This window comes from Phalacrocorax carbo, chromosome 2 (genome assembly GCF_963921805.1).
Source record: "Phalacrocorax carbo chromosome 2, bPhaCar2.1, whole genome shotgun sequence".
Taxonomy (NCBI): Eukaryota; Metazoa; Chordata; class Aves; order Suliformes; family Phalacrocoracidae; genus Phalacrocorax; species Phalacrocorax carbo.
The window spans coordinates 95,452,695-95,473,437 of NC_087514.1; the positions used below are offsets into that span (position 1 = coordinate 95,452,695).

The 20,743-nt window shown below is 39.5% G+C and overlaps 1 protein-coding gene across 1 annotated transcript; it reads right to left on the reverse strand.

Moving 5' to 3' along the window:
- Window positions 1-427: 427 nt before the first annotated feature.
- On the reverse strand, window positions 428-19,350 carry BLOC1S5 (biogenesis of lysosomal organelles complex 1 subunit 5). The gene is made up of 5 exons (XM_064443573.1): window positions 19,171-19,350; window positions 17,825-17,907; window positions 15,530-15,659; window positions 11,777-11,835; window positions 428-2,513 (listed from the first exon to the last, which is right to left on the reverse strand). The coding sequence occupies exons 1-5, from the start codon at window positions 19,280-19,282 to the stop codon at window positions 2,334-2,336; spliced, it is 564 nt and encodes a 187-aa protein (XP_064299643.1). The 5' UTR covers window positions 19,283-19,350; the 3' UTR covers window positions 428-2,333.
- Between the last annotated feature and the right edge of the window lie 1,393 nt (window positions 19,351-20,743).

The following is a 20,743-nucleotide window of genomic DNA, read 5'->3' on the forward strand; positions in this document are numbered from 1 at the left end:
AAAAAATGGCTGAAGATAGGAATCTTTTTTTTTATCTGTCAGATGTGTTCTGTTTTGAGATAATATCAGACACATCAGGTTTGTTTGGGGCTTTTTTTTTGAGCATTTGGACAGAAAAAATAGGTTTTCCTGTAAATGTTAGCAAGTTGCTTCAAAGACAATTAAGGATTTTCAAGTACCTCAAAACCTACAGCATATCATATAAAAAAGTGAAAGGTGCTGAATAAAGTAATTCAGCAACGGAGAGTTTTCAGGTAGTCACCACAATGAGTAAGAGTGGGCCAACAGGCAGATAAAGACTACGAAGGAAAGTGTTTTCAAATGATCTTCAGCATAAAAATACCTGTATCATTCTTAACGACAATCACATTTGCAGTGTTGGTATTTAGAAGCTTTCCAAAGAATCAGGAGCACACACCCCAGAAGATTTTGGAAATACCGCTTTATTTTCCAGTGAATATCCAACTTGCAACACTTGCATCATTGCTTAAGAGCCCTCAAATTGATGAAATACTAAAAACCTACAGCTCCAGTGCACAGTTAATTAAATATCTAAATCTTAATAAACATTATCAGTGCAAAAATAAAACAGAATTCAGTATGCAATTAAATGCATTTTGTTATAAAGGTATTTGGGCTTTGAGCACATATACATCAAATAATCTGGTAAGAGAGAAGCCATTTTCAGCCTGTGCTCAAAAGAAATCAAAACTATTCCACGCCCAATTCCAAAGACAGGCAGGAACAAACTTTTTCTTTCTAAATGAAAGTCCGAGCTTAGTTACAACTCTCATCATGGGCACATAAGTTGAAAAATATTACAGAGGGCTTATTCTAAAAGGGGCTTTCCTATTTTTCATGTGTGGGATACTTTTGAGACATCTACGTTTTTTCCATCCGCAACAGAGAATTAACATTCCAGCGTGCCCCAGTGTCGGCAAGTCCTCTTTTCAGTCCAGATACACGATGATGATTGATGAAGCTGCTAGGCCTACAGTAGCAGGCAGAGCAGCTTGGCAGGCATTCAGTGTTATTGAAAGAAATCTCAAACACTTATTCCATCTCCTCTAACTTTAATCACACTATCAACATGCTGCCAGGAACGGAGCCTTGACACCAAGCCATAAACTTACACAAGCAACCATTGTTGGCATATTACTCTTGCAATACAGGTAAAGGGTAAATTCTGTTTATTTTTACCTGTTTCCATTCTATATTGGACACCAGCTAAATTATGGAAAGATATTTCCTGTACTAACGGTTAGCTTGCAGCAAATTTCATTAAGGTACTATGTCTCATTTTGCTTGGTTAATGAACTGATTAAGTTAACTTCTTCCGCTACACTGCTGCTAACTGCAAGTTTTAAATAAAAGAAAGCAATACAGGCTCTTCACGCACCCGGTAAGAGTAACAGCTAGTAAGAAAGCAGATCAGTGCTACAGGCATTTAACCACTAATCTGCTCGTTCGTTATGCTGATAAACAGAAATCTTTCCTTCACTGCTTTATAAAATTCTGACAAGCTTATCCTAAGTAAACCAACAGCATGTCAGGCATTTAAGGTAAATACCATACTAGCTACAAAGCTAATACAAACACCGATATGCTTCTTGTGATTACGTTTGAGCTTGTTTTGGCTTTGCTTAGAACAGTAAAGCTTAAAAAGAGAGGCCCGAGACATTTACCGGGAGAGAAAAGAAATGGCTCTCCAAGCTCACTTAGGAATTTTTATGTTAGCAAACCCCATTTAAATCCCGGCTCTACTTCATAATACTGAACATACAACCCAAAAGTTGGAATTACAACTGAATTTGAAACTCTGTTGAGATCTTTCATCACTAAAGCTTCAAGGTAAAGTATTCCGTAAAACAAGTTGGTTTTCCTGAAATCTATGAACGGGTTTTACAGTTTTCCCAGTAGATTCTCAACTAACTACGGCTGGAACTTATTACACCTACTTTTTGGGAAAGGGCTGTGGCTGCACACTGGGATAGTTAGTATTACGTTAGTCTCTGTTTTCCCAAACGATATGATACTCTCTGCAGATGGGAGAGAATTCCAGTTTGCAACTCCCTGAGCTGATGCAGTCACACAATGCAATTTCCAGTTCCACCCTCCAACAAACGAAGCAATACTGGCATTCTACCTGCCCTGAACAAAACCAAGCAGAGATAGGCACTTAAGTCGAAAGTATGCAAACCGCTTCTTCCCATACCAAACCTGTAGAGGAAACTCGTTTTTCTTATGCGTTTCAGCTTTCCAAAAGAATCTCAATTTAAGTCAGAAGCAACTGAGTATTGGCACAAACCCAGCATTATTAAAAAAGAAAGGTCTTAAAAAGAAACATATTTGGCCAGTTCCTTCTCCATCTCCGAATACTGCTCTCTGAGGCGCTCCATAGCTTTTCTGTGCTCTTCATCCACCTCGGCTTGTTTGTTTTCCTGTTCTTTAATGAATTCGTCCCAGTGGGCTATGCGCTTCTCTTCACGAGCCATCAGCTTGTCTGCATGCAGCTGAGAGGAGGAAAATGAGAAGTTTTAACAATCATTTCTAGAATAAAACAGAGGCTTTAACGAGACCTACATAATGTCACAGTATCAGAGAAACTGGGCTTTTACTTCAGCAGAGTAAAGTGAAACTGGTTGGATTACATTTATTTTTATTGCCAATCCAAAACAAATAGTAAAAAGTCTACAATACTATTAACATGATAACAGAAGCAACAATAGCTTTTCTGTGCTACAGCCCGGTAAAAAATAATTACATAAATAAATGGAAAGACACTTCAAAGTTACTAGTTCACCTAGCTCGCTTCTGTTAGTTTCCAAAGATCATACTCGTCGTGTTATTTGCTCTTCTGACTACTGACAGTGTTAGAAGTAATCTTAGCAGCTGATATAAATCTGTATTATGTCACATAAATTTTCTTTTAAAATGAACTTCTGATTTTGGGATAATGGTATTCAGAGCTTTCAGCCCCTTAGTTATGAAAGGAAAAAAAAAAATCAGTAAATGGACACCACCTTTTTTCTTTTTTTAATTATTCTTTTGTGTTCACACAGAAAGATGCTGTCTACTGATACAAACAGACTCAGGGAGTCCATTGTTCTGAAGGTAACCAAAAGAGAAATAATTTAAATAAAATGCACCTAATTTTTGATTAAGTGGTCTTAAAGAACCAAGAATCTGCATCTAGTACAGCAAGCACAGGCAGGTCTGTGTTAAATATGATACAGACTGAAAATTCACTGGAAGCATTACCATAGCTGATTTATGAGGAAAATACTAGGCCCACTATATTTCATATTTGTGAGTGCTAGACAGAATAAAATTTTAAAGAGTTATGTATGTCTATCATTTAGATCTATATGCATTACTAGAGCTTAAAGGATCCACTCTAACAGTCAAGACAACATTTGAGAGTTTATATCAGATCTATTTACACTGACAAGAAGTTGCTTTGCTTATTCTTTAAATTTTCTTCATCTATTATCTATCATTCGGCCACGTTGGACACCTTCAAGAGTTGGCTGGACAGGGTGCTGGGCCATCTTGTTTAGACTCTGCTCTTCCCAGAAAGGTTGGACTAGATGATCCCTGAGGTCCCTTCCAACCTGGGATTCTGTGTGATTCTTTATTCTTAAAATATAAAGGCAAGCAGCATTCTACTGAAACTCCGTGTAATTGCAATTTACATCTTTAACAAAGTAAAAAGCTGCAGATATGAATAAACACTTTGGAAAACTGAAAAATAAAATTAAGATGTGCTAGAGCAAGCAAGAAAGAATGACAAGAAATACCAACTAAAAGACACCAAGGACTTGAATACTGTTTTCACTCTCCCACCCTGGTAACGATTAGTAAAACCCCACTGTAGAAGCTCAATGCACACCTTGGGCACTGCAGATCTCCTTCCTAGAAAACAAATGCAAACCCAACCGTTCTCAGCAGCATTTCCAGATCATTAACACTGACGGCTGCTGAGTGAATATGTTTGTGTGTGCCAGACAATCATAATCTTGAGACCGGTATTCCCATTCCTACCAGAAGAATAGTTGCGTGAACACTAAAAATAACTGTTGACAATAATGTGTGATTCCTAACAGATGCATGCCTTAGGATACAGATCTTTCAACCAAAGCATATATTGCAGTGTAACCTTGCTTCTTGTTGCAAGTTAAAGAATCCACACAGGAGAGACCTATGAATGCTATAGCTGTGGGATAAGCTTCAGTGGGCACTTCAATCTCATTAGGCATCACAGAACAATATGACCAAAGACGGGCTCCTCCCATGCCCACACTCAACTGCAAGACCCAAGCTGCAACAGACAGCATCACAGGAGCTAAGGTACTAAAAGGCTTCCCTCATCCCAGCCTTCTCCGCTGTCTTATAACAGCTGCTACTGCAGGGTACAGCCTTTTGCTTAGCAGAATATCACTAACAGTCTCTTGAGGACCCAGGCTCCCACGCAAGACATTGACACCTAGTGTTCCAGCCACTGAAAGATTCAGTTTCTCAGCACAGAAGACGACTTCCATACTGTAGCTCTGCAAGTATCCTTCAGATTTGCCCTATATTGTGCTTTCTTACCACAGTGCTCTCCACTCCTACCACATCCTCTTCACATCCAGTGCTATTAACTTCACTGCTTTGTTCAATTGACCGTAACACACAGGAGGAAAACTAATGAAATCAAGACACTATGCAAAAAAAATATTATGCCCTAGCTGTCGTTGTAGCTGCAGCTACAGCTAGAAAGCACATAGGTCCATACAGGTAGATGAAATAATCTCCCTTGTTGAATATGCCATTGGCAGTAATGAAAAATCTTTAAAATACAAGGTTTTTCAAGATGTATAGACATCTTGGCATGGATTTGTACTGGTTAAGTCAAAAGTCACTCTCAAAAAGCAGTTTCCAAAAGTCAACATAATTATGTATATTAGTGATCTGCAGAGACAACACTGAGTGTATTTTATACTATCAATTAATAATTTCCAAATTTATAGATTTGCAGAAAGTTTGCTTTCCAGAAAACAATACACACAAAATTTACAGTATGCCTGGCAAATTAATTTCAGGGTGATTTTGTAAAGGTGAGGAAAACAGCATCTTAATTTTAAAATAACATAACTTCTGGGTGTTTCCCACCTATCTGTTATTTAGGAAGCTTTCCAGTGTCGTATTACAATTCTCACTCCTCCAAGTCTGACTACTTAAAACTGAAGAAATAAACTCAATCTATTTAAAGTTTAATACAAATTGGTGCTGCTATCTTAAGCGTCAGGATCCTTAGTTACGAAGCGTTAATTCATTGCACATTTAAACTCATGCTGAGTAGAAAAGAGCATGTGAACATCATTTAAGAGGAGCAATCTTTGAAATACGTACCTTCTCTTGCTAAATATGAACTGAAAATTGAAACACAAAGTTAAGGCTCTAGGTATCTCCTACAGCTTGCTTACAGATGATCAGTCTCTAGAGATCTGTATCACCTCAATGATGCTGATATATACAAAACTCCAGTAATTCTTTTATAAGTTAAAAACAAGTAATAATGAATATAATAATTGTAATTCACACTCCAACTTTTGCATGTTCTCAGAAATGTTGCATTCAGGAAAGGTTTAACAGCATTCTGAGCAATCTCAAACATGTTATCATGTCTCAGCAGTTTAGGTTTTAAAAAAAATTAATACGTAATACAGAAAACATATTCTAGTGAATGATTAGTCCTCCAAAACTGTAATCTGTACATACAAGGGAAAAAAGCCAGCCATATGTGGAGCATTCCATGTCTTGAGATGTTACAGAGGCATGATACAATATTTTTTCACTTAAAAAAGTCTTATTCACATACCCCAACTCACAAGACAGGTCTTGGTATTACAGAGCTACAGAATATTCAGGGATCAATATCTACAGTTTCCCTAACCTGATTTATTCCCCAGGCAGGTGAAAAGAAACCCTTTTGCTTATAGCATTTACCCTGAGGGTGGAGACCCATTTCCAGTTCCTTACACATTGAATAATTAAATTCCAGATAACTGATGGTAATAATGATACTGAATATTAAAACATGCTTTTTTAGTCAGCTGTTTCAAAGGAACAGACGCCCTTTATCTCCTTGGTTATTATGTAGACTGGAAAGAGTAACACTGTCATTTCTCTATATACACACATATATTTATAAATCTGAATTCACCAAGTCAGTGACTCATGTTGAATATCTTACCTTCCAAGTCAAACAATAATCCAAAGACCTTCAGTAGCTGGGCGCCCATAAGTGATACATGACACACTGAAACGTATTACGGGGCAGATCATCCTGAGTGCCATCACATGGCACGCCCAGGACAACCAGGTGATCAGGCCCAGTCAGCATGGGTTTACGACAGGCAGGGCCTGCTTGACTAACCCAATCTCCTTCTATGACAAGGTGACCCGCTTAGCGGATGAGGGAAAGGCTGTGGATGTTGTCTACTCAGACTTCAGTAAAGCCTTTGACACTGTCCCCCACAGCATCCTCCTGGAGAAACTGGCTGCTCACGGCTTGGACAGGCGGACTCTTCACTGGGTAGAAAACTGGCTGCGTGGCCGAGCCCAGAGAGTTGTGGTGAATGGAGTCAAATTCAGTTGGCAGCTGGTCACAAGCGGGGTTCCCCGGGGCTCAGTGTTGGGGCCAGTTCTGTTTGATATCTTTGTCAGTGATCTGGATGAGGGGATCGAGTGCACCCTCAGTAAGTCTGCAGATGACACCAAGTTGGGTGGGAGTGTCGATGTGCTCGAGGGTAGGAAGGCTCTGCAGAGGGATCTGGACAGTGTGAATCGATGAGCTGAGCCAACTGTGTGAGGTTTAACAAGGGCCAAGTGCCAGGTCCTGCACTTTGGTCACAACAACCCCATGCAACGGTTGTACAGGCTTGGGGAAGGGTGGCTGGAAAGTTGCCCAGCAGAAAAAGACCTGGATGTGCTGGTTGACAGCCAGCTGAACATGAGCCAGCAGTGTGCCCAGGTGGCCAAGAAGGGCAACAGCATCCTGGTGTGTGTCAGGAGCAGTGAGGCCAGCCGGAGTAGGGAAGTGATTGTGCCCCTGTACTCGGCACTGGTGAGGCCGCACTTCGAATACTTTGTTCAGTTTTGAGCCCCTCACTACAAGAAGGACATTGAGATGCTGGAGCATGTCCAGAGAAGGGCAAGAAAGCTGGTGAAGGGTCTGGAGAACAAGTCTTATGAGGGGCGGCTGAGGGAACTGGGATTGTTTATCCTGGAGAAGAGGAGGCTGCGGAGAGACCTTATCGGTACCTTGAAGGAGGTTGTTAGCAAGGTGGGTGTCTGTCTCTTCTCCAGAGTTAACAAGATGAAATGGCCTCAGGCTGTGTCAGGGAAGGTTTAGATTGGCTATTAGGAAAAATTTCTTTACTAGCAGGGTTGTCAAGCATTGGGACAGGCTGCCCAGGGAAGTGGTTGAGTCACCAACCCTGGAGGTATTTAAAAGACAGATATGTAGATGCGGCACTCAGGGACATGGTTTATCAGGGGACTTGGCAGTGCTAGGTTAACCATTGGACTTGATGACTTTAAAGGCCCTTTCCAACCTAAACAATTCTATGATTCTAAGAACTTGAAATTGCCTTTGCATACTGATGCTCGGTTAGAAGACACCTCTGTCTTGTCACAGAACACAAAAATATAATATGCATTCTGCATAAACACATATTCATATTTCAGGAAGGTAGAAGAATGGGTTTTTCTGAAGTCCAGAAAGCACTTCCCGGAGTAGTAAGTAACTTCTGATCTGTTAAAATTAATATTTTTTTACTGTCATAAAAAAGGAAATAATGCCTGCATGTTTGAAAATACAGGTACAGTTGCATGAGAAAGCAATCCTTTTTTCTCATGTCTTTAAAAAAAGAAAAGAAGAAATTGTTAATTTTTATCACTTTTAAACTTGCAACTTTGCAAGACCAACCCTACTACGTAAAAGAAAAACTGAAATAAATTCTAGCCCATGCACAGTCAGCAAAACATTTACAATCAAATTAAGATTTACAGAACTCCCAGATTGCTGAAAACTTCTAATTACAAATTTTGGATTGCTGGTAATGATTCAAAATGCAGAAACAGACACCTTGATTTTTAGATTTCATTCTTTTGTTTTCAGGGCTGCCAACTGGAGGAACTGGAACTTGTAGACTAACAAAATATCACAAAGAACAGCACATACAAACATGAAAATCTGTATACTGTCATAGAACAGCTTTTCAGAAAAGAGGCTAATTTTAGTTCCTCTTTTGTCATTTAAAATTACTGCTAAAACAAACAAAAATCTGTAAAATAACTAGAGTCTAAACTTAAGTAAAAAAAAAAAAGAACTGAACAGAAAGAACACAAGTTCTTTCTGTCAGACTTTATGAAGTCTTCCCCTTAAGTAAGACTTAATCATAAATTAGAAAACATCAGCTAATTAGCCCACCATAGCCATCTCAGAAAACAAATGAAGTTCTACTGTTGTTCTCTTCCAGTCAAGAACTGTCAATGAAATTGCTTTGGTATTTAGTTGTATAAATGTACCAGTGCATGAGAACAAGACAGAAGCCAAGATTATGACACCATGTTCAAGCTTTAGAACAACACATTTTGTTCTTAGGTAAAACCTCATGACCTTTGTAACATGGGAAAACTGCTGTATGAACTAGAGCACACAGACAGATATACCTGAGCCAAGTGGAAGCCTTAGGTAGTAATTCACGATATTGTATGATATCAGTACAATATTTAGCCAGGAACCAAAAAAGAAAGTCTCAATAATTAGCTATAAATTGTAATGTTTTAGGCACTAGACAATTCAACATTTCCCGCCATGCTGTAGATTTGTATTTGAACTGAAGGATCATTGAACTGTAGGCAGCAGTACATTATGCTTTAGGCTTTTACTATCTGTGTTACTGACTAGTGCTTACTGTCATCTACTGCACAGAAAAAACATTTTTAGATCTACAAGGTCTACAAGGTAATACAAATGGTATTTCTCCATGGCTGTTAAACTGGCAAAATTAGAAAATCATCCCCTAATCCCCAAACACACTTAGAACTCCATCTCTATCCTCTAAAGTTTCCAGCTCCAGATCACACTGATACAGCTTTGTCCTGTTTTTGATTACTGGTTATCCATTCTTTCAGCAATTCCTCTTCTCCAAACAGTATTTCAGCTGTTCTGCTAGAAGTTCCTTCAGTCACCCAACAGAACATAAACCATAGCAAGCTGTTAAGCTTCACTTTTCACACGTAACCCGAATACTTGTCCTCAATTTCTCTCCTTCAGTACAACTTTATAAATACAAGGGTTTGGGAAATTCAAACTAAGCTTAGAATCTGTTCTGTGTTTGTAACAATGCCTACTACTTTTATGAGAAATTTTTTTGTAAGATAGTTAGACATCACTAAATTTGGAAGATTTTCAGCTTTCATGTTCATATAAGTTGAGAATAGTTTTGAGTTAAAGTTTCATAATTTGGTTTAGATACAAACCAGAGCTTGTCTAAATTACAAACATAGTTGCTGCCTTATTAATTCCTATTCTGGGAATTCCCTTTGGTGTGCTAGCAAATTTACATATTTTGGCAGTGATGTCTTTCATACTTCTTTCATATCAACACCTAAGTTCAGACATTAGCTATTTGGAAAAAATCTAATCTGATTATGAAACCATTTTTTCACTCAATAGTGCATACTGCTTGAACTCGACAGACAGTAAAGCCTTCTTGTATACTGTACTGACTCACATGAGTGGGCTGCATTTATTTCTATCCTTGTTTTACTGTCATTGGTTATGCAAAAAATTAACATTTGTAAAAACATAAAATTTTTCAGTAATTTTTGGGTTTAGTATTACTTGGGCTATGTTTGCTGAAGTTAAAAAACACAAAAACACATATGAAAAACCCAAACTAAAACCCCACCATTTGAGGGAGACACAGGCTTTGAGAAATATTACCATACTAGTTCATGCTACAAACAATTAAAAGGTAAGACCATAATGGGAAGTGTTAGGCAGCTTCTAGTATAAGCGTGTGCCCTTCTACATAAAAATATTTAAAGTGAAAAGAAAAACAAAAGTAAGAATATAGTACACAAAAACAGTTTTACAAAATTTCTTGAAGTCTCCTCTAGTTTCTCCCACAAGCTTAAAGTAATCTGCAGCTTGAACTACTAACTAAATATTACTGATCTGGATGGGAAGGCTAACTCAACGAGACAGGGGATTCCATGAATGCTCCTTTCAATGACTCTCCTGTAATCACAAATTACTTTACACCCTAAGTGAGAATGTGGTAGGGACAACATAATTTCCTTTTTGTTACTTGGCTGATACCAGTAGCTGAAGGGAACAGCAGAAAAAGACAATTAGTAAAGCAATAATCTTAAAATTCATTCTATTCAGCGTAATTGAATTAATTTCACTGAGGGCTGCCAACATGAATCACTTGACACTAGATCTTACCAAAACCACGTAATTTTTTCAGAACACACAATTTCAGAAGAAAAGGAAAAAGAATTTTTCCTCAAGTAGCTGAACTACAGTGTCACCTTTTATCTATAATTTTAAAAAGTCCCCTACCTGTTACTACTCACATTTGGAAAGTTTCAAGCCAGAAAGTCCTACTAAACAAGCTTAAAAACACACTAATCCTGAATATCTATTAGTATTGCTCCACTACACAAAAAAAAATTGAGTGGAAATACACAGCTAATATTTTAAAAAAGAATAGCTACCATTCTTATTAAGTGACTGTTCATGTTATAAGTTATAAAATTTTTTATTAACGTTTTGCTTCAAACAAACTGTAGCAGAACTGTAAGAATTTCCTACTTAAGCTCTCTACCAATATCTACACTAGTGTTGGACACAAGCAAACTTTGTCCTGGTTCTGCAGCAGCACGCTATTCACACAGTGCCAGCATTCAAGTGCCACTGGACTGCCCATCTTCATCGATTAGAAAAAGGAAAGAAAAACACAACCATCAGCTTACATAAATCAATGCGCAGCCTGTTTCGTGTGATGGCCACAGAAACATCTTCAGCTTTTCTGAACTAATTTATTATAAAAACATTTTGCAAGTAAAAAGATAAGACAGGAACACAATCATGAACGAGAAATGGGAAAACGCAAAACTAACTTCTTGTGTAATTTTCCAAATTTTAGATTCAGAGCACATGTATTTCAAATGAGCAAAGTGTAGCCAACTGAAAAGATTCCAATGATTCGCATGTTCCTATAATATAGCCCTTCATTAAACAACCTATCCACAAGTGAAAAACACACTTCCTTTTCAACATGCAATATATATAATATGGTGAATGTTCTCAGCTAACTAGGAAAGATTTACATTTCCATTCTGGTAGGTTAGTAGGTGTTTTTTGTTCCACAGAAAATAATTTTTTTAATATATTTAAGCTTTCCCTGTATATGACAAATATTATATTCTGAGCTAGGAGGGAAAATAAAGCAAAGGAAATAAAAAAAAAAAATCGTTTCCATACATCAGGAGATTGTAGGAAGAGCTAGTGATCCATTCACTTTGCAGTACTAGAACATATATGCCACTGCAGTTTGCATTTTATAAGTGCAGAAACCACCCCAAAAGAAGTTTTACTGCAAGTATATAAAGTAGAGAAAAATGTGCTATCCTGAAGGCATGCAGACTTGCTGCAGAAGCACAGGACTCTTACTTAGGTCACATTATAAAAATCTATCCATCCATCCTTTACCTTCCTCTCTTCATGCTCCCTCTCTTGAAGTCTATGGATCATATCGTTGGCAGCTTGCACTGAAATAACAAATTGCAGTAGATCAGTCTGCTGTTCCAAATCAAAGAGAAACTCGCCTGAAAGGGATTCAAAGACATGAGGCTGTTGCAAGTCAAAGATTATATTCCACTGTGTCACCTCACTCTACATGAAGAAGATTTGCCAGACTTGCAGAAAATGCTTTACATTGATAACTGTATGTAGACATATCAACCAAGTTGTGCATTCTAGAAGCCAAAAGGAGAAAGGCAGCTAGGTTCTCTTGTGCCCGTATTCCTTAGTGTCGCTGACGAGCTAGAGTGCACTACTCAGCACCTCAGAAGACATCAAAAAAACCTCTCAAGTCAGTAAGTAGAAACAGGTGACCAGGCTCTATGTATTAAATTTTTTCTTTTTTAATTTATTTTTCCCCATCAAATGTAAAAAGTGATTTAATATAAACAACCTACATGGAGAACATCGTTATGCTGGAGCCAGCCTCTTGCTCTCATGAGACTAAGCCTAGAAAAACTTGTCAATGGAAATAGGAACTGTATTCTTACGCAGTTTTTTTTCCTAACTTATTTAACACTTAATTAATGCAGACTTAAATAAACTAATTTCCCCAAAGCAGTCATTTCTCCCACTAACACATCCTAGTATCGAGAAATACCTTACTTATTTATCATCATCTTAAAGCTGGAGACTTATCACAGCAGGAGGTAGGCTCCTGCCCCCGTGAGGACTTCTAGTTACAGAACAGGTTCGCTGCCCTGGTAGCTGATGAGGAGCTGGGAGCACTGTGAACTGGAGCATCTGGTGGCTGAGCCTGAGCCACTCAGTGCCACAAGAAGACAGTGGCAATCGATAGTTGTAGCAGACTCCCCCTGGCAGGGGATGGAGGCTCCTCTCCTCACCTGTTCATATGGTTTGTCATCTAGGGAGGTTTGCTGCTTGCCAGGAGCTCACATTCGGGATGTTGCAGAGAGGCTACTGAGGCTCGGACTGTTACCCCTGCTGCTCTTCCACATAGGCACCAGTGGTACTGCAGGGGTGACCTAAGAAATATCAGGAATGACTACAGCGATCTGGGGACAGTATTCAAAGTCATGGGGATCCAGGTAATGTTCTCCTCAGCCTTCCTGGTGAGGGGAACTTGATGGATCTTTGGGATTAACAGCTGGTTGCACAGTTGGTGTTGACAGCAGGGTTTTGATTTCTACAACCATAAGACCCCTCCTGAGCATCAACAGCTGCCTGGGAGAGATGGGATCCACCTGACTAAACAGGGCAAAAAAGTACTTTTGCCCACAGACTGGCCAACCTGGTAGGGACAGCTTTAAACTAGAAATGACGAGGGAGTGATTCCTTAAAAAAAGAAGTTGGGGATAGGGTAGCCAAACCCAGGGTCTGGGATGATGGTAACAGAAGGGACATAGCACCCTTTTCAACGACCACCTCCAAGCTCAAGAAAGGTCCATCCCAACAAGTAGGATATCAAGCAAAGGTGGCAGGAGGCCTGCATGGATAGCCAAGGAGATCCTAACTCAATTCAGACTTAAAAAGGAAGTGTATAAGGAGGTGGAAGCAGGGGCAGATGACCCAGGAGGAGTATAGAGTTGCTGTCTGATCATCCAGGGACAGGGTTAGAAGAGCCAAGGTGGATTTGGAATTGAATCTGGAGACAGACACGAAGGGCAACAAGTAAGGATTCTATGAGTACATAAACAGCAGAAGAAAAACTAGGGAAAATGCAGGCCCTCAGCTGAATGGGGCAGGGAGCTGATGGCAAAGAACATGGAAAAGGTGAAGGTACTCACTGCCTTCTTTGCCTTAGCCTCTGCTGTGGAGACCAGCCTTCAGGAATCCCAGGCCCCTGAGACCAGAGGAAAGTCTGGAGCAAAGACAGCTTATCCTCAATGGAGCAGGACCAGCTTAGGGAGCACTTAAACAAACTGGAAATACTTAAGTCCACAGGGACTGACAGGTTGCATCCTTGAGTGCTGAGGGAGCTGGCTGATGTCATTACAAGGCCACTCTCCCTCTCTGAAAAGTCACTGCAACTGGGAAAGGTTCTTGAAGACTGGACTCCTATCTTCAAGAAGGGCAAGAAGGAAGATCTGGAGAACTACTGAGAACCAACACCATAGCCTCATAAGAAAAAAACCAAAGGCCAACAGCACCCTGGGCTGCATTAGAAAGAGCATTGCCAACAGGTCAAGGGAGGTGATCCCTCCCCTCTGCTCAGCACTGGTAAGGCCACACCTGTGGTAGTGTGCCCACTTCTCGGCCCCCCAGTAAATGGAAGAGATGGACTGGCAAGTCCAGCACATGGCCACAAAAATGATTAAGGGACTGGAGCATCTTTCACATGAGAAGAGGCTGAGAGAGCTGGGACTGTTCAGCCCAGAGAAAAGAAGGCTCAAGGAGGGATCCCATCAATGTGAATAAATATCTGGTTGAAGGGAATGAAGATGAAGGAACTAGTCTCTTCTCTACAGTGCTCACTAACAGGAGAAGAAGCAGTAGGAACAAACTGAAACACATGAGGTTTCATCTGAACATAAGAAAATGCTTCTTTCCTGTGAGGGTGGTCAAACACTGGCACAGGTTTCCCAGACAGGTTGTAGAGTCTCCATCTGTAGAGGTATTCAAAAGCCAACTGGACACAGCCCAGGCGACTGGCTCTAGCTGCCCCTGCTGGAGCAGGGAGATTGAACAAACTGACCTCCAGAGGTCCCTTCCCACCTCGACCATTCTGTGATCCTGTTACTAATGACTTATTGCACAGCTGACCATTTGAAAGTCAGGGAGTGGTTATCAAAGGTTCACGCCATTTAGAAAGTGTTGAACATATTTCTGATTTCCATGACTGAATTGTAAGTTTCAAATATTACCTTGCAATCATTTTGTGTGTAGAACATCATCTACTGTTTGCTATTATTTATATGGCAACTGACACATGCAGACATTATACGAAATTAAATGTTTACACAACATGCTATACAGAAAATAACAAACCCCACACTGGCATGTTTCAACTGCATAAATCTGTCAGCTAAAGCTAGATAGCCACCCTCCACTGAAACATCTTTTTGAGAAGCTATCCTGCTAAATGAGTAAGAAAAAAAAAGATATGGAAAAATTAATGCAACAAATTTAAAAATCTGAGCAATAAAAAATATATTAGATGGCTATAACTATGAAACTGGGATTAGCATACAAGAATTATTACTACTACCCTATTTGTGACTAAAGGTAATAATAATAATATTAGCAGCATATTTCATAGGTATACACCAGCAAGTTTTGTTTTAAATCATGGGGGACAGCATTATGCTCTCCTGTGGGAAAATTAAGAAACTTGACGGTCACACCACAACATGCTTGCAACAAACCAGAAACCCAAATTTTTGTCCATGGCTTTAGCCAACATGGCGCACTATCCTGTGTGTTAATGAGTTGTAAAAGATTGAGCTGAAATAGCTTCTACTTAAGTCAACAAAAAGCTTTAACGTAACCTTAGCGAAAGCTGTGTTGGCTGGACCAATAAATAACAAAAAACGTCCCTGTTATTTCCCTTTTAAAACTTCACAGAAATGAGGACAATGCACATAAATGGTAGAAAATTTATCCAAGGATGGTAATTTTTCCACAAATCATATTATGAACCCAAACTATTTACATTATTCCTCAAAATGATACAACAAGGGAAATAAGAAGCAACTTGCTTACATCTCTTGAATGCTTCACTCAGATTGTCCTGCATTGCCTGCTCACACTTAGGAAGAACGTGTTCATTGGTTTCAAAGATTGTGTTCTTCAGATTTTCAAGTACTCGTAGTTCTCGAAGGCCACGTTTTTCCTGCCAGAATAATTGAAAGAAAATGAGTGGCTAACAAGGAACTCCACCTTCCAAAATAAGATGGTTTGCCAGTTAACAGACTAATAGCTTTATCTTAAAGACTATATCACTGTCTATTAAAGTGTTACTCTACCTATTTAGCACAATTGATAAAATAAGTTTTGTGAAAAGAGAGAGTAATGCTCCCTTCTTCACACTAAAATACAGGAATACTTTGAATGAAGCTTCTGGCCCTTGTGAGAGGAGTTTGTATTTACTAACAAAAACATTGTGCAGAGAAACCTGTTGTTTTGTATAGGTAATTTAGAGCATATCAAAAACAACAGAGAAACAGCTTTAAAACACTGTATTTTTATTGCTCAGTTGTTACAGGGAAATAACATAACATTGATTCTGCTTGCTTGATGTCTGACCTTCCAGATTGAGCATGGTACGGGGTTAAAAAAAAACGCAAGTACAATTGTTTTTGTTGAAGCAATGAAATTGAGACTAAAAGATAACCACAACTGACTCAGCCCTTCTTCTGTCTCACTGCTGATCATTGTTTACATTTTTAAAAAAAGAATCTATTTTTCTGAAGCCACAGCACCACTTCCATTCTGAATTTTACCTGCACTTCCCTTTCAACAACGAAAAGTATTCTAGAATCTGCTCCAGCCTGCCACCTGCCTCCTTCTCCCTTTCCCCCCCTCTTCAGAGTAGAGTTGCACACAAGCATTCCTGTACTGAAAGTTGTAAATCATACAGCAATTCTAAATAATAAAAAAATACTGCATCACATGAAGTGGGCAATTGGATCATCATACTCATCTTAAACCTTCACAAAGTGAGGCACAGACAAGTCAAGTCACTTAATTAAACAGGCTCCATCCTTCCTGAATGCAAATCTACATTCTTCACATGCATGACACTTATTGTTGAAAGAGTATATGTCCTACTACTACCAAAAAATATCCAATACCTCAAAGTTAGAAACAAGTATTAATTTTTGGAAGAAATTAAGTTGCAAAAATGTAATTAATCCTCTGCTTTGCTATTTGCCCCCTGAAAGTATAAACGGAAATTAAGTTTCAAGTAAAGACATAAGAATACATGAAATTTATCTAAGAAATAGAACAAGACTTTGAGTGCAACGAGAGAAATACATGAATTTAGTAAAATTTTGTAATTGAGTTAAAAAATTTCCTTTCTATGAAAAGCCAGGTAAAATTATTATTGTATCCTATAACATACTTAGGGAAGGCAAAGAAAAGAAATCATTCCTTATGATGCTCAAGCCCACACAATACAGATCTGATCACAGGTTAGGTCACGTACTTATTTTGCTTGACCACCATGGAGACAAATTAGACCTACAGTCAGGGTGGAGGAGGACATTTTAATGTAATTTCGTTGGGTTTTTTTGCATGTTTGGTTTTTTTTAAAACTAGCTCTGCACGTTAGAATTTGAGGTAAAACTATATTTTCAGGACTAATTTTAAGATTTTAAATCCCACATTCTTTAAGAATTAAAATATACTCTTAGAAATAGCCTTTTGCTGACACATGATTCTACTTTTCTAAATTTTTGCTGCCATCTTGTGGAAACTGTATTACAGTTTCCAAGCAAAGCTGTATATAAACACTTTTACACCTTCAGTATTTTAGCCTTATTTGCAGCCAATCAGATAACATTCATTCAGTTTTTAATGAATTTCTTACTTTGCACAAAGTGTTGCTCTTCTCTTCCACTAATATTACTTTCTTTCACAGGACAAAAATTAAAGCAAAATTAAATAACAACTTTGCCAGCTGAATCCAGGTGAAGCACAAAAGTTTCTTAATCAGATGTAATCTTGTACTGGCCAACAACATTTCCCTTGAACCGACTAGACTTCTCTAAGATGTTAGGACTACAACATTCTCCCACATCATTAATCCTGCCAGTCTTTAGCAGAAAAAAGCATTTATGCCCTTTTCAAAACTTTTAAAATTAAAACCTAAATTACTGCCTTGTTTACTAGAGACGTAGACATATACTATAGGTGTGTTAGTCGTTTTGGGCAAGAAATGCATGTTAAGTCTTTCTCAAGCAAATCACACACATAATTTCTAAAAAGATGCTATGATTGTTTAAAGTCTCAGACTGTGAAGGTTACAGCACCCAATAAGATATGAATACTTACTTCAAATTCTTTAACAAAGTAACGTATTTCTCCCTGAATTACTGGTCTGTGATCCAGTAGTCTTGAATAGATTTCCCCAACATCTAGAAGATTAATGAAAGTCAGATTTTTAGTTTTTCTCTCACACTCCACACTAGGCTACACAACACAAGGTAGCACACAGTACTTTGATGCAAGAGGCACGACTGCTCACCAAATACACACAAAATCAAAAGAGCACCAGAACGCTATTTATTGGCTATCCTATCTATTCAGCAAACCACCAACTTAGATAAAATGCGGTGAATCAATATTCCAGGGACCACAGACACCTTTCTGTGAGGGTGAATGTTCTCCTCTGTCTCTTGGTACCCTCTGTTTCAATCCTCCTCCTCCTCAGTACAGCCTCCATATCTTGACTGTTAATGGTAGTAACAATTTGAGGCAGGGCAGAACTAAAGGCTGCATATCAACAGAGATTCACAGCTTATGATGTGGGAGTTTTCTGCAGCGAGAGACAAGAGGAAAGCTCACTACAAAGGAAAACTGATACCATTTTCTTGTATTCCAGGGCCAAAGACTTGAAACCTCCTCTTGAAAAAGGGTATTTATAACATATACATGTATGAGAAAAAGGGTTGGATGTCATACAGAAGAAAAAGCCCATTAAATTTAAATAGCAGAGCATTTAAAGACTATTTCAAGAAATATACAGTGCCGCTCCAAGAAGCACTTTAAGCTGATACTGAACTGGCAACGCCATCTAAAGGAACAGCCCTACTTTTTCTCCTGTCCCCTGCCGTTTATTCCTACTTGTAGCTCTCCCTCTCTACTGGATCAGGTGTATTTGTTCAACACCCTGAATCCCATCCCATTGGGAAAAAAAAAAAAAAAAGCGCAGAATGATTATTTCAAATTTTGTGAATGGCATGTTAAATACAAGCATAGGCTAAAATACTTCCAGGTTGAAACGCTTTGAGTACAGAATCACCAGGACAAAAGGCAGGTGCTTGGGTGACCAAGTCAAACGACCTCCCAGGAAACTTGACGCCAGCGGCAGGACTCGGGGGCAGCTTCAGCTCCCCGAAATAAAGCCACGCAGGGACACAAGTTTCCGACGCCAAGAGACGAAGCCGCTGGGCCTCCCGGCTGCCCAGGCTCGAACCCCGGAGGGCCTGGCGGGCCGGCGGAGGGGCGGGCAGCTCCAGAGTGGGCAGCGGAGGGGACCCGCTACGCCACAGGAACAGGGACACGAGCATCCCCTCAGGACCCGCAGTCCCGCTAACGGCCCGGGCGCGTGCCCGCCCACCGCCGTACCGCAGCGGGCTCGACGCCCAGTACCGAGCTGGGCCGCTCCCGTTCCTTACCCTTAATGATGGGCTGAATCGGGGACCCGGCCGCCAGGGCCTCCCGCCTCCTGTGGGCGGGCAGCGGGGCCGCCCCGCTGCGGCCGGGGGATGCGGTGACAGCCCCGCTCATACCGCCCAGCGCCCCGCTCCGGCGGCGGCCCGGCCCTTCCTCAACCGCCCGCCCAACTTCCGCCTCGCCCCGCTCCGACGGGTGAGGTCATCACCCTGCGCCGGCCGTTGCAGCGGTAACGGCGGCGGGCAGGGCCGCCGCTTCCCCGTGCGGGTCTAGAAAAATGCAGAGCACTACTCTATTTCATAACTATTAAAAAAAATAAAAAGGCAAAAAAGAGTTAAAGTCCCTCTACATTTCTTTTAAAACCATGTGGGAGCGTTACGATATTTTCAATATACTTCCGCCGTCATAAAGTGTATTAACTTTCATCTGGGATTTTTTTTTTTAATATGCTACATATACTTAATAACTTTTAGAACAGTTGGACCTTGTTTAGGTCATTGCATCTATAGTTCGGTTTTCTTGCACATCCTTCTCGCTTGCAATACGTACTGCACTGCTCGCTCTGTGAAGGAACAAACTGATCTGCGGCACCCTACAGTGGCCTGACCTGAATACTTGAAAGGAGCCGGTTTAGCTGGAACAATTACTATTTTATTAGTAGAAAACAGAATTAGTACATATTTATTTGTTAGAAATTAGTTCTGCTCATGTTCTACTCGCACAGCTTTTATAAGTAGGAGCAATTGCCTGCATGAGAAAACAGAAACAAACGAACAAACAAAAAAACCCCAACAACCTTCTTTTTTTATTGTGTGAAGCTATTACAGCAGACACACAGAATGATTATTCTTTGTCTCGTTGTCAAAGCACTGAAACTGCTCACTGAAATTACTATAATTTTTTTTTTTTACAGTACATGTAATCTTCTAAACACAGCCTTGAAAATGAGTGGTTTTGTTGGAACACTCTCCCCCCAAATCACTCAAAATATGGTTAAAATATGATTAAATAATAAATCTGACATTGGGAAGTGTTCAATACTTCAACTAAAGTTGTTATTAAATTTAGCATAAATATATAATCAAAACCAGTGTTTCATTCCTTCACTGTTACATAGTCTGTAAATATTATGTTAAAGAGGCAGAGATAAGATTCGTTATTAAAAAATAGTTCCCTTTCACATTTTTTTTTCTCCCCAGAGTAACCATCTCTTGCAACCTATAGATTAGTGTTTATATTTTTCCACTTTTCCACTTGGAACAAAAGCACGTAAGCACTTGACAATCACCAGTAAATTAGATTAGTGCTCATATATTAATAATATCTGGAGGATATTCCAGATGGCTTGATTATCACTAATAATTAGGAGTAACATTGTTCAAATGTTAATTTTATCCCCTTCCAGTCTAGCTGCCATCCTTTCCTGGTCTTGCTCTCAGACAGTTATTTCCCTCTCTAAGCCTGATGCTCTAGCTATCGTTTTATTTGCTAAGGAGGAAATCCAGTAGTGAAGGGGGTTTATAAGTACCGCATTTCTAAGAGTTTTTTACATCATAAATTATGTCAGGTTGGAAT